This window comes from Lynx rufus, unplaced genomic scaffold, assembly GCF_022079265.1.
Source record: "Lynx rufus isolate CCGP_SWC_20201006 ecotype Redwood Valley unplaced genomic scaffold, mLynRuf1.p SCAF_38, whole genome shotgun sequence".
NCBI lineage: Eukaryota > Metazoa > Chordata > Mammalia > Carnivora > Felidae > Lynx > Lynx rufus.
This window is the reverse complement of record NW_025814854.1, coordinates 1,266,705-1,279,802: the sequence shown is the minus strand read 5'-3', so window position 1 is coordinate 1,279,802 and position 13,098 is coordinate 1,266,705. Positions and strand designations below refer to the sequence as shown.

The 13,098-nt window shown below is 60.7% G+C and overlaps 2 protein-coding genes across 14 annotated transcripts in view; one reads left to right on the top strand and one right to left on the bottom strand.

Annotated features, from left to right (window-relative positions):
• ADD1 (adducin 1) overlaps positions 1-7,287 on the top strand; it is an 88,959-nt gene extending 81,672 nt beyond the window's left edge. For all 5 annotated transcript variants that reach the window (XM_047094208.1, XM_047094209.1, XM_047094211.1 and 2 more), the window contains 3 exons: positions 315-471; positions 3,106-3,204; positions 5,460-7,287. In XM_047094208.1, coding sequence (XP_046950164.1) covers positions 315-471; positions 3,106-3,204; positions 5,460-5,818 — 615 coding nt within the window. In that variant the 3' untranslated portion in view covers positions 5,819-7,287. The remainder of the gene's footprint in view (positions 1-314; positions 472-3,105; positions 3,205-5,459) is intronic.
• MFSD10 (major facilitator superfamily domain containing 10) lies at positions 7,131-11,641 on the bottom strand. Of its 9 annotated transcripts, none has more exons than XM_047094213.1 (12): positions 11,564-11,641; positions 10,821-11,017; positions 10,614-10,710; positions 10,343-10,446; positions 9,928-10,086; positions 9,685-9,846; positions 9,335-9,443; positions 9,140-9,251; positions 8,865-8,973; positions 8,661-8,751; positions 8,314-8,537; positions 7,131-8,127 (listed from the first exon to the last, which is right to left on the bottom strand). In XM_047094213.1, the coding sequence occupies exons 2-12, from the start codon at positions 10,992-10,994 to the stop codon at positions 8,044-8,046; spliced, it is 1,425 nt and encodes a 474-aa protein (XP_046950169.1). In that variant the 5' UTR covers positions 10,995-11,017; positions 11,564-11,641; the 3' UTR covers positions 7,131-8,043. The 9 variants fall into 9 exon arrangements, with proteins under 9 accessions (XP_046950169.1, XP_046950170.1, XP_046950171.1 ...); XM_047094214.1 differs by having other exon boundaries at positions 10,821-11,021; positions 11,564-11,634; XM_047094215.1 differs by lacking the exon at positions 11,564-11,641 and having other exon boundaries at positions 8,314-8,403; positions 8,490-8,537; positions 10,821-11,412.
• Between the last annotated feature and the right edge of the window lie 1,457 nt (positions 11,642-13,098).

The following is a 13,098-nucleotide window of genomic DNA, read 5'->3' as shown; positions in this document are numbered from 1 at the left end:
CTTCTGAAACCTGAAGGACTCTCCTGTGATTTTTTTTCCTCCTGGTACATTTGTTTTGTGGCATTTAAATTGTGTTTCTCTGTCTCCTACCACTGGAGGCCGCAGCCCGGCCTCTGCCTCAGGGCCCAGGGCGATTCCTAGGCCCCGTCTCAGGGATGCGTGCATGTGCGTGTGCGTGTGGGTGTGGGTGTGGGTGTGTGTGCGTGCACTCTTGGAAACCCGCCCGCCCCGCCCCGCCTGCAGCCTTGCCCGGGATGGGGGAGAGTCCCCTCTGGCAGGGCTCCCACCGACGGGGCGTCCCTCTTTGTCTGCAGGGGGAGCTGGTGACGGCTTCCAAGGCCATCATTGAGAAGGAGTACCAGCCCCACGTCATTGTGAGCACCACGGGCCCCAACCCCTTCAGCACGCTCACCGACCGGGAGCTGGAAGAGTACCGTAGGGAGGTGCAGCGGAAGCAGAAGGGCCCTGGAGGTGAGCATGTGTGTGCGCGAGTCCTGGGCGAGTCCTGGGCGAGTCCTGAGCGAGTCCTGGGCATGCTGGCGCAGGCCGCACGGGCTGTCCCCGAAGCAAGAGAAAGCGCTGTGCCCACTCCTCTGTGCCAGGTGTTAACGATGGGCGATAAGGTCAGTGACTCGCATGAAAGAGCAGCTTGGGTCTGGTTAGTTCAGAACGTCACTGAGTGCACGTTTCCTAGTCCTGAAGGAATTAGACCATGAGACACACTTGTGAGTATGCACAGTGCCTGTTCAAGAGACCATGTCGGAGAGCTGAACTTCCTCCTGCACGAACCTGGAGGGTCTTCCTGCACAGGTGTGCTGGCAGGCCCACGGCCCAGCGTGCGGCCTGCTGTGGGTCCCAGACCCAGTGGGGAGTGTGGCCCTTTGCTGGCGTGGCCCTTTGTTTCTCTTGGTAACTCGCTGACGCAGGAGGTCATATTTTATGTTTTTGTAAAATACAATGGGACTATTTGCAGCAAATGAAAATAAATGGTTCCAAGAACCAGAACCTCACGGAGCAGGTTGTTTTCAACTTTAGGTTTTGAAAAGTAGATCCAAGAATTTTGAGAATGCCAGAGGTGAGCCTCCCCCTGCCTCTACCAGGAAGGCTCCAGTGGGTCTGCATCACTTTCCCCAGGCAGCCTTGGTTGAGACCAGCAGACCCTGGGCACAGATGTCCCCCCGCCCTCCCTGCCCAGGAGGTTCATGCTGCCGTCCTCAGGGCCTTAAGTTCTAATCCTGGTCTTTGTAGGGACCACACTTCCTCCTTGGCTCACCCCCTAGGAATCTGCCTTTAGGAATGGAAGTCCCACAAATGTTCCATGGCCCTGGGTCTGTGGGGATTGACCGGGAACTACTCCTGAGTCTCTGAGTACTGCTCCCGAGTCTCTGATTTGCCCCGATTTAGGTTTTTCTGGTCTTGTTTTAGACTAAATAATACATTACATAGCTGCTATTGGAATTTGGGTCATGCAAAAAACTGTTGTTTTCCGTCTGTGTCACTTTGTTAGGTGTGCGTTAAAATTAAGACTTAGTGCATATCGAATCAGAGTGAGCCCAGTCTTCCCGTCACACCAAGCTCTGTGTCTCTGATCGTCTCCCTTGCATGTACGCACAGCCCCACCGAGAGCTCTCTGTGCTGTCACCATAAGTCCCTGCCTCAGATTAGAGCCCTGGGGGTGGTGCGTGGGCTGGCCCCGATTCCAGAGCACACACATGCGTCTGACCCTGGGCCCCTCCAGTGTCGGGGGGCCCGGATTACAAGATGTTGTTTTTTCCCTCTTACGTTTATTTATTATTGAGAGACAGAGACAGAGAGAGACAGAGCATGAGCAGGGGAGGGACAGACAGAGGGAGACACAGAATCCGAAGCAGGCTCCAGGCTCTGAGCTGTCAGCACAGAGCCTCACGTGGGGCTTGAACTCACAAACCGCAAGATCATGACCTGAGGGAGCCTAAGTTGGACGCTCAATCAACTGAGCCACCCAGGCACCCCTCAAGATGTTTTTTTGAGTCAAACCACGAGACATACAGGAGTTTTCCCCATACACGAGGCTCCATGACGAGGGACGTTCCAGCAGTTGAGTGGACAGGACAGCTGTGTCCGTGCTCTGTGACCACAGAGCTGTCAGCAGTGGGAGTGCCAGTGGGGACGTGCTGCCAGGAGACCCCTGCCCGGCACTGCTGCTGGCCCTTGGCATGGGGGCGGGGGACAGGTGTTGGGTGCCATAGGTCAGCACTTGTGGCAGGAGGAAAGAAAGCCTCAGGGCTCTGGCACCTTCTTCTGGTTGAGGGAACTTGTAGGAGATGCGAAGGCCTTTGTTTATAGAAATCGGGCTTCAGGAAGGTGGGTTGGCATCTCTTTGAGATCAGAGGCCCTAATGATTGTAGCTGCTTGTTCAAAATATGGGACCTAGTGATGCTAAGCATTAATATAAAAAGTGTAAGTGAGATAAGGAGATTTAGGGAATTAAGATAATATTAGTATGTATTTTTCCCTAAATGAGAAGTAGGCTTGAAATTTCCTAGATCTTCGTTCGGTCCTAGTACCTGTAATTTTTCCTCTGGTCCTTATCAGTGATTTTGCTTCAGAAAATAAAAATACGCTTTATTAGCTGCCAGGTTTAAATTATTGGTAGAAAATGTTCTACATAGAAAATGAAAACCCATGTAATTCTCATGTTCCATCCCTTGAGGAGGTGAGCAGGGTGAGGGTGCTTGGGACCCTGGGCTGCTAGCTCAGCAGTGGGGAGGCTGGACAGTGAGGACGTGGGGAGGGGCTCCTCCCTGGAGGACAGATGAGGACAGGCCGGGGGCCTCCAGTCGGTGTGCCACAGAGTCAGCTCTGGCGGATTCTCTCTGGCCTAAGGGTAGAAATTAGTTTTGTTTCCAGAGTTGTTGAATCTTTCTGAAATTCAGATGCACAGTCATAGTGGGCTTTCTTTGTCCTGGAGAGGTGAAGGCGGTGTGGTCGTGAGCCCTCCCAGTCTCCTGGATGCAACCAGATGGGCTGGGCAGGGAGGGCAGGGGCTGCCTGCCTTGGAGGAGGGTGAAGGCTCACGACGTCTGAAGCTCTTTACCACGTGCTTCTCTGTGTGTCTGCCTGCAGAGATTCTGGACGAGAGCAGGGAAGAGAAGGAGAAGAGTCCTCCAGAACACCCTGCTGCCCCCCACACCCCCCCCAGCACCCCCGTCAAGCTTGAGGAAGGTGAGCTCTGGCTGCCCGCTGTGGGGGGGCGCGTGGCCTTCTGGGGTCCGGCGTTGGCCGGGAGGGGTGGGCCTCGCGTTTTTGTCCCGTGGGGGGAGAGCAGCCGGGTGTGCAGTAGGGGGACTGAGTGATGAAAAAGCGCTTTTGCGTGGAAAGCCACCCACCACATGGTTCTGAACCGGCCCTCCTTGCTGGCGCTGGCCTTGGTAACTCAAGGACAAACGGATTGTTAGTGAGATGTCAGAACCAGGCGGGAAAGGTTTCGGGGGTTGGATCCCGCCTCCGTTATGATGTCCGTTTTGCCCACTGCTTACACAGTCCTTAGACCTTCCAGTGTTCAGATCACTCCTCTGGAAACGTCTTCCATCGTGTCTGAGCCGTGGTACCTCGTTGGACCTGCCGTAGTAATTGGTCCGTGCGAGTGCAGGCCTCCATTGGCCTCTCGGACTGCCCGCTGCGTGTCTGTGGCGTGTGGCCCACGTGTCTGTCCCTCGGTCGTCTGTGTCGTGCTGCCCGTGCCTGTTGGGAGCCTGTGGCTCACCTTCCCCCCGTTCCTTGTCCACAAGAATGGCTCAGCCATCCTTCTATAACCCGGCGGCTGTGACTGAATGCCTAGATTCTCTCCCTGTGCTTTTCTCTTCCTGTGGCTGCGTCACAAGCAGGAGGTGGATGTGCTAAAGAGTACCTGTTACCATAGTAAGTACCGCCCGTCCGGCCCTCTGCTGTTCAACCAGCATCCCCTGTGCTTCGCTTCATTCTCCTGCTTCTTTGTTGCTTACTCAGTTTTGTTTTCTGTTTATTCAAAATAAAAACAGAGGGCCCCCCTCCCCCTTTCTCACACCCAATTCCTCCATCCCAGGCAGTGGCATCTCGGCAGGGACTCGGTCACCGGAGAGCTGGGTGGTGGCAGCCTGTCCCTGGGGCCCCTGGACTGAGGGCCCTGCTCAGGGAGCCCTGGGCCTTGGAAGCTCCACAGCGATCACGTTGGCCGGATCAGCGTGTGGTTGCTCTGGGCGAGAGGTTTCGCTGTTTGGCTCGGAAGTACGTCTAGACCAGGTTCAGACAGCTCAGGGGTCGCTTGTGTTTGGATCTTTGCTTAAGCTCAGATGGGGCAGAAGAGCGACATTTGGCACTGGTTTTTTAATGTGACGTTGGCCACACGATGAAAGTCCCCGGAGGCACCCACAGGCAACCTCTGCATGCTTTGCAGAGTGAATCCCGACCTCCTCCTGCCCTAGCCAAGTAAGGACATTTCATTTTCCTGGGACAGAAGGTGGCTAAGGGCAGGGACAGGGTAGCTCCAGCCTCCCAGAGCCAAAGTGCTAAGTGTTTGGGGCCCGGAGCCTCCTGTGCCGGCCGCACCTCACCGACACTCAGGTCGGGGCCCCTGCTGACTTCAGCTCCATTTCTCCGTACTGGACGGTTTGCTGTTGTCTAAGCAGCAAGTTGCTTGTAACTCTATAGGCTGTTTTTAAGTATCTACAAAACTGGTTCGGGGATTAGATCCCGCCTTCGTTATGATGTCCATTTTGCCCACCGCTTACACAGTCCTCAGACCTTCCTGTGCTCAGATCACTCCTCTGGAAATGTCAGAGGAGTCTGTATAGAAATCTGGTGATGGGGACCTTTGCTAGAAGCACACCCTCAGACCAGTTATGCTGTACCTATTTACGTTTCCACGTTCAACTTGTGAAGGTGGCCTGATGTTTTGCCCCTAGCTCTTACCTCATAATTCATCTCTTTTCTTTGATTCTCCAGCCTAAAATGGCTTTATTTCGTTTGATGCTGATACATGGGGTCTGGAGTTAACCATGATTTTCTGTGGTTTTCTTCTTGGGGGAGACCAGGTGTTGTGGGCTGAAATTGAGGCTTAATTTCAGGACTACTGATAATGTGCCCTTAGGGTTCTAGAATAAACTTCTGTTCAAGTGCTAACACAGAGCACTGTCCTGCTGAAATGCTCCCGACTTGCCCACCTCGCTCTCTCTGACCGGGGACCAAGGCCCTGTCCGTGAGCGCCCTGTCCACGAGGAGGAGCTGAAAACAGCCCTGAGATTGTGCCTACGTCTTGTTCTCTGAGCTCCCCCTGGCCCTGAAGTAGAGCACACCTCACTTAAAGTGTCAGTCGGGTGTCGGTAGAAGCCCCTGCGTCCAGGTGGGCTCCGTGCGGGGCGCTGCCCCCTCCCCCCTCGGGGCCGCCCCGCCGAGGTCTGGCAGCCATTCTCCAGCCCCGTCTCTCCTACCCCACCCGCCAGACCTGCCGCAGGAGCCCGCCTCCAGAGAGGACAGTGACGCTGCCACCTTCAAGCCGACTCTCCCCGACCTGTCCCCTGATGAGCCTTCAGAAGCGCTCGGCTTCCCGACATTGGAGGAGGAGGAGGAGGAGGAAGAGGAGGAGGGGCTCTGTGAGGCCCGCGAGCCCCCCAGCCCCACCAGGTCCCCCTTGGTGGCCAGCCCCGAGCCAGCCTCCGCCCGGGCGGCTGAAGAGGCCGCCTCCCCAGCTGCCGAGGACCCTGGCAGCGACGGGTCTCCGGGCAAGTCCCCTTCCAAAAAGAAGAAGAAATTCCGCACCCCCTCCTTTCTGAAGAAGAGCAAGAAGAGGAGTGACTCCTGAAGACCCCGTCCTGCACCAGCTGACGCCACCAGACCGTCCCCGATCGCGTCTCGTGTCCTGTCTTCCCGTGTAGTGGAATGCAAAAAGCCCAGCCCTCCATGTAGCTAGAGCTCCCCTCCCGGCCTGACCAGACCCCCACGTCCACCGGTGCTCGCCTTGCGTGTGTGCGCAGCGGTCCCCCCCCTCCTCCCCAGCCCGCAGCCTCAGGTTCTGGGGGAGACGAATCCACGTCCCTCCCATCTGTCTGCCCCTTGGTGACACCCTCTCCCCTGGCGGTGAGAAGTCCTGGTCCTGGCCAGACGGTCGGAGGCCCTGCCGCTCTGGCCTTGACCGCTCTCTCCTTCTGTTGTGAGGTGACCCGTGCTGTGTGCTAGGCTCCCCTTCACCCCCAGGTCTCGGGTGACTGAATCAGACTTGTAGTTTCCTGCTGGCGTTACCTGCTGGGTGAGTGATCTCACTCTGTGGACACAAAGCCTCAGTCCTGTGAAAACACTCACGTGCCCGCCAACGGCCCAGGGCATAATAATAACAGCCTTTGAGAGGCGAGTTTGGGCTGAGCCGGAAACCCCAACAGCAAAGGGGACCTGTGTCTGCCCAGCACAAGCTATGTGTGGTCTGATTACCCTGAGGCCAGAAACAGGTTCAGGGGCTCCCCATTTCTCACTCACTGGGGTCTCTGGGTTCCTGTCATGGGGAAGATACGTCAAGACAGGGGAAGAGTCCTTTCTAGAATTTTTTTTCAGCAGGTTTGCAATTTACCCTACGTTTTTTACCGCGAACAGGCCACTTTTTAGTAAGTTTTTTCTCTGCTCACTCGTCTAGGGGACGTTTTGGACCGAGAAGGGGTCTTCTCTTACCTTTAACTCTGCCTTGAAGACCCCCTGGTTTTAGTAAAAGGCGCAAGGTACAAGACCCAGTGGTCCCTCCCTCACTGCTTACACCAGCCACTTATGAGCCGTGACTTGCTTTCCTTGTTCGGCATTGTGAAGTTTCACTTAACTCAGACCCCTGGGAAACCACATGAAGCTGCTTAGCGGGACCAGTGGGTGACCCATTCCAGGAGCTGCCCCGGTGCCAGCCTGACCAGGCACCGGCAGGCCTCCTCCCCGGGCGGACCCACGCTCCTGACACCAAGGCAGGACCTGAGGCTGGCTGCATGGCGCTGACCACTGCTTCGAGCTTGCTGGCGACTTGCTTTTCTCCTGTGTGTCACTTTGTTGCCATGGTGGCGTCCAGGCGCTGAGCCCTCAGCCCGTACTTCAGTTGACCCCGGACTCTTTACCCCTTCCTTTTGTCCCTCACATGCAATGACTTTTATTTCACTTTTGTAGTTTATTTTAACTCTTTGTATTACAACATGAAGTCTAGTCGCATATATGGATACAGGCTTGGGAGGATGGGTCCTCTGTCCTCCACTGTAACGTGTTTTACTCACAAATAAAATTCTTTAAGCAGTTTCCTTGTCTAAATTTCGGAAGCAGTTTGGCATTTTTTCCCCCCCTTGGTTCAAGATAGGACTTCCAGAAGTCTGTCTTGAGATCCCAAGTGTTTATTTCTTGATTGGACACTGTTGCTCTGCACCAGGAAGGCCCCTAGAACCCAGAATCGCCAGCCTGCTCTTGGGCCCGAGAGCCTGACGCCCCTACAGTCGAACAGATGCGCAGGGGTGGGATGGTGATGGGAAGAGCCCAGCACAGGGCCCCCTCCTCCCTGGGTGGCCAGGGTGCAGGGCACAGCTCACGTAGGCCCTAGCGAGTGTGGGCTCCCATCGTGGCGGGCCCTGTGTCACCCTTTCTGTCCTCCCTGTTGTGCAGAATGGTCACGGGCCCCGGACGAGCCTCGGGCTTTTCTGCTCAGTGCAGGTGTAAGAGCTTCTGGTGCTCGGGGGTCTCCCAGGTGGGGGGTAGTGAGGCGCAGCCGTGTGCTGGCGAAAGGCACTTGGTATAAAATAGCTGCTTTATTTTGTCATTTGGAGGCTTGGCTGACACCGTGTGTCTGAGAGAAAAGTGAACACAAAACCTGAAAGGTGTTGGGGAGTCCCTGCTCCCGGCACGACGGGCAGGACTGCCCAGGCGCGCGTACCACGGAGCTGCTGGAGTGTCTAGCAGGGGCCAGGGCTGGGCCCCAGGGGGAGGGGAGAGGTCCCGTTCCCGCCCCCTCCCCCCCAAGCTTGGGGCGGGGCTAGCTCCACTACTCGGCCTTGGGTGCCATGCGGGCTGGAGGCCTCAGGTTGCGCAGGAGCAGGAAAGGGAGCAGGAAGAGGCCTGAGCACACCGTGAAGCAGACCCTGGCCCCAGCCAGCCAGTACACTGTGGAGAGACAGCCCGAGAGGTGATGCGGGCCCTCCCTCCCCCTCCCTCCCCGCTGCGCCTCCACCCCGGGGATGGCAGGACCACGGCAGGAACCGACGGGGCGGCAGGGCCGCGCGTGGCCTCCCCCTGGCCTTGCCTCCCAGGGGCACAAGCGTGCCTGGAATGCTATCCCAGGGCCCTTACCTGAGGCAGCCACCATGGGTCCCACTGCCCTGGCCAGGGCACCCAGGCTCCGGAGTGTGCCCATGATCGTGCCCTTCTGCCTGGGCAAGCCTTTGGGGGAGGGGGGGGAGGAAGCCGTCGGGTGCTTGCTGGTCTCCTCCCACCTGGGGGGCCTCGGGCAAAGAAAGGCTCCTTACCATAGTCAGCGACCACGGAGGACAAGCAGGGCACCACGACGGCAGCGGCTGCCAGGGGACACCAGGAAGGTGGCAGGCAGCCTCCAGGTGATGCCTGGAGGGCTGTGACCCGGGATCCCTGGCCACCGGCTCCCTACCGTTCCCACCCTGGCCCCGGGAGGACCCCCTCACCGAAGGAGGAGAGCAGCAGCCCCAGGCCCAACGCGGGCAGCGTGAGCCCCCAGCCAATGAGGAGGAAGGCAGGCACCAGCAGCAAGATGGCCTGCGACGGGGGGGCGGGGGGGGGGCATGGCAGCACTCAGGACCCACCCCTGCCGCTTCCGGCGGGACTCGCGACAGGGCCTGCCCCCCACTCGCCCCGGGGGAGCCTCGTACCCGCTTCACCGCTGCAATCTCGCTGCCAGGGCTGATCTTCCGGGCGTAGGCGCCCTGCACGGTGGCCATGGTGAGGCCGATGAAGAAAAACATCTTTCCTTGCTGCAGGCTGGGAGCGGGGGAGCCGTTAGTGCCTTGGTCTGACCGCCCTGCTCCCGCCAGCCACGCCGGAGCCTGGGAGCCCACGGCTTCTCCTGGGCCTCAGTCAGCGCCTGCCCCAGGGATGGGCCAGGGTGGGCGTCACTGAAGCGGGGAAGACAGGCTGGCGCCGCTACCTGCTGAACTGGAAGCGCTGATGAGCGAGGAAGCTCAGGGTGAACTCGAGACCCGAGAAGAGGAAGAGGTAGAGGAAGTACACCAGACCCAGGCGGCGAAGGTGACGGATCCCTGGGGAGCACGGAGAGCGGCTGTAGGGGCCAGCAGCCCGAAGACGCGACAGTCCTGCACTCGTGATGGGGGTGCCTTCTTACCGTCTCCAGCGGGTGGGTCCTGGCCACGGGCCACGGCCGAGAAACGGAGCAGGGCCACGGGGCTGAGCAGGTCTGCCGCGGCCTGGAACCCCGGGCCGATAGAGGATGCCTGGGGAGGGGGTGGGACTGGAGAGGCCGGCCAGGCAGCTGGGGAGGGCCACGACCTGAACCTGGCCTGGCCTCTGGTCCAGATGCCCGGCCCAAGAGGCAGGGGTCCCCGGAGGCACTGTGGCCCCAAGAGCCCCTGTGCAGGAGGAGAGGCCAGCCCAGCATTCTTGGCCAGCCCCACGTGCCCACAGAACTGAGCCCCTGCCCTGGGGCTCGGCAGCAGGTTCTGGAACCCACCTTACCCGCTTCTCCGCAGGCAGCGTCTCCGGCAGGAAGCAGAAAATAAACAACAGGTCGGAGGCAGCAAAGAGCAAAGCCAGCCAGGGTACCATCTCCGCTGGCAGGAAGGCGCCAAGCATGGGGCCCAGCGTGAAGGCCAGCGAGAAGGCCACTCCAATGACTGCCTGGGGAGAAGGCCGCCTGAGCCGGGATGGGAGACCCCAGGCAAGGAATCCCAGCCTCCTCGCCCCGTAGTGCGCACGCACCATGCCTCGGCTGCGGGCGGAAGGTGAGCCCAGGTCGGCCACGATGGCTGTGGACAGGCTGACGTTTCCCTTGCTGATGCCCCCAATCACCCTGGAGGCCAGGAAGGCGGCGAAGCTCTTTGAGGCCGCCCACACGGCATACGAGGTGGCCAGACCTGCCTGTCCCCGGGGCAGGTGTGGTCACTTGAGGCCAGGAGGGGCCCAGAGTTGGGCTGACAGACCCAGGTAACACCGCTGGGACCCGGCCCTGTCTGTTCTGGAGCACTCAAGGTCCGTCTGTGTTCCCGATGTCCCCCCGCGGACAGGGAGCGGCTCTGGGAAAGCCTGCCTTAGCCACGGGAGCCAGCACCCAAAGCAGCACACCCAGGGGGCCGCGAGGGCCACTGCCGGGTGGGTGAGAGGTGGGCACCCGTACCAGGGACAGCAGCATCACCGGGCGCCTCCCGAGACAGTCTGAGACAGCCCCCGTGACTGGTGCCAAGAGGAACTGCAGGAAGGAGAAGACTGAGCCTATCAGACCTGAAAGAGACAGACGTTTGGGTTACACGACTCGGTCTGTCCTCATGGGTCTGGTGATGCTGGGTGGGCCCCACCAGGAGTGGACACTGCACACGGGAAGGGGGCAGACAGTGCCCAGCAGCAGGAAAGTGGGGACAAGGACCCCAGCGTGGGACTTGGGGCCGTACCTCCAAACAGGACACTGTTGTACCTCTTCTCCGCTGGCATCCTGATGGCTGCGGCAAACCAGTCCACGCCTTGTTGCCAGGAGCCGTAGAGGGGATCCTGGGGAACAAGGAAGTGTGACAGGGGTCGGGGGAGTCCCTGATGGGCTTTGGGGCAGTGGGCAGCCATCGTGGGAGTCGGGGGGCCTCCAGACACGGGGGAGGGCTCACGTGGGCGCGGCCATGGCTCTCCAGCAGCCCTGGCAGCAGAGGCAACAGCAGAGTGAAGGCCAGGAGGTCCAGCAGGAGGCCGAGGAAGACCACGGTGATCACCCGGGGCTCTGACAAGGGCTGTTGGCGGATGGGTGGGCGCGGGGTGCAGCTCCCTCCTGCTCCCCAGCCCATGGTGGGGGCCGCTCCAATCCCGCCTGGCTGACAGTGTGGCAGGTCTGCATGAGGGCACCTCTGGGTACCCCAGAGCCAGAGACCTATCCTGGACCGGGGAGGAAACAGAGTTCCCCAGCCCTCACCATGCCCCCGACCCACTGACAGCTAGCAAGCACCCTAAAGGGAGTGCCTGCCCGCCTCCCTAAGGGCCCCTCAGTGCGCCCTCTCCCCGATGCCAGGCAGCAGGAAAGTCAGGCTGCTGGGTTGCGCAAAGAAACCGCAGCCACCGATGCCAACCGTCCCAAGGGGCCGAGTTGGGGGCATCGGGGCCCCGGCCTACTCCATGCAGCCGCCCCAGGTCGTCTTGCAGAGTGGCTGGGGAAACTGAGGCCCGGGCGGAGGGCAGCCCCGGCGGTGTCCCCGTGCCCGTGAATCCCGGCCCCCAGCCCCCACCCCCCAGGAACCCGGCCCCCGACCTCCCCCATCAGCCGCCCCGCCCGGAATCCCGGACCCCGACCCCGCCCTGGCTCGCATCCTGGGCGGGGCAGTGGGGCGCGCACGGACGCGGGAGCAGCCCCCCCTTGCACCTGCCGCGGCCGCGCGCTCAGGGATGACGGACGGTCGGACACACGAACAGACGGACGGATGCGGAATGGACTGCGGGAACACTGCCGGGGGCGGGCGCGCGCCGGCCACGCCTCCTCCCGCCCCGGACGTGGGCGCCGGCGCGCTTCCTCTTCCGGCCGGCAGGCTGAGAGCGGGCGGGTCGGGAGGGGTCGCCGCCGCCTTCCGCGCTCCCGCGCCGGGGCGCCTTCCCGCCGCTCACCGGCTCGTGCCGGCGCGGGTGTGTCCCCGCCGTGACCGCGCACGCCAGTGTCTCGGCGGCTCTGCGCGTTGTGCCGAGCCCGGGACCCCGGGACAGGCGGCCGGGGAAGGGGACCCGCGGGAGCCACAGCGTCCAGCCGGCAGCGCGCTGGCCTCTCCTGCCACCAGCCTGACCCAGGTCGGCGGACGCCCACACCTCCTCACCACCTCCACCCGCATGCCCTCCAGGATTCGTCTGACTGGCCGACCCGAACCAGAAAGTAACGGGAAGTTCTGGAAATGAGGTTCGGCTTCCAAGTTGACGCGCGTCCACAGCCCACCCCTTGTCAACTTGGCATTCCTACCCCCTCTTGACACCGTATTAAACTCCCAAGTAAAGATAGCAGCGGCCCCACCGCCTGATAGTAGGCGCAAGGAGTCCACCTCCGGCCAAGAAGAAAGCCGTTAGCACTTTCTCCAAAGGATACGTTCGGGTCATGTTCATTTTTCCCAGCTGGGCCACGGGGGAGGGGCAGGAGGTACGAGTTGGAAATAGTGTCTCAGAAGGCTCGGAGCAGCCCTCGGTTCTGCCCCTGGCAGGCTGGTCCTAGCTGGGTTTCATCCCTTCTTCCAGAATCCCTGCAGGAAGGGGCAGGGCTGGGCTGGGCCAGATACACAGAGCCTGACATTTCCAAGAATTACACGTCCAGGGGGTTTGGGGAGAGGACCGGGGGGCGGGGGGAGCAGAGTGACAGCGCGATCCAAAGCTGGGGCTTTAGGGCTTGTTGCCGGCCCGGTCCGGCCTCGTGGGACTGAAGAGCAGGACGTCGGGCTGAGGCCCAGGTGCACGAGATCCCGGGGCTGAACGACGCCAGCTGGCCAGGCCTGCACATCGAGGAGGTGACGCCAGCCTGGTCCGTGCCTGTGACCGCCGCCGGGGCCTCCTGGCTTTGTGGAGCCACACAGCTGGCGAGCCTGTCTCTGGCGACCCAGGGGCCGCTGGCTGAGTGCTCCTCCCTCACTCCCAAGGCTGCTCTCTCTAGTCGGGGCTTGAGCCCTACGTGCTCCAGGGGCATTCTGGCCCCGGACTCCGCGTAGAGTTCCAGCACCACCCGATTCGTCCAAAAGCAAACTGCCGATTCTCCCCACCAACCAACCTCCTCTTTCCCACCACACTTAGGCCGTCCTGCCAGCCACTCCCTGAGTCCCCCACGTCCCCCTGGCCAGTCCTCAAATCTGTGGTTTTTGCCAGGGCCGACTGTGTGACCTCAGGGACTGGTGTCTCAGTGCAGGTCCCAGGGCCACCTCGCAGGACTGG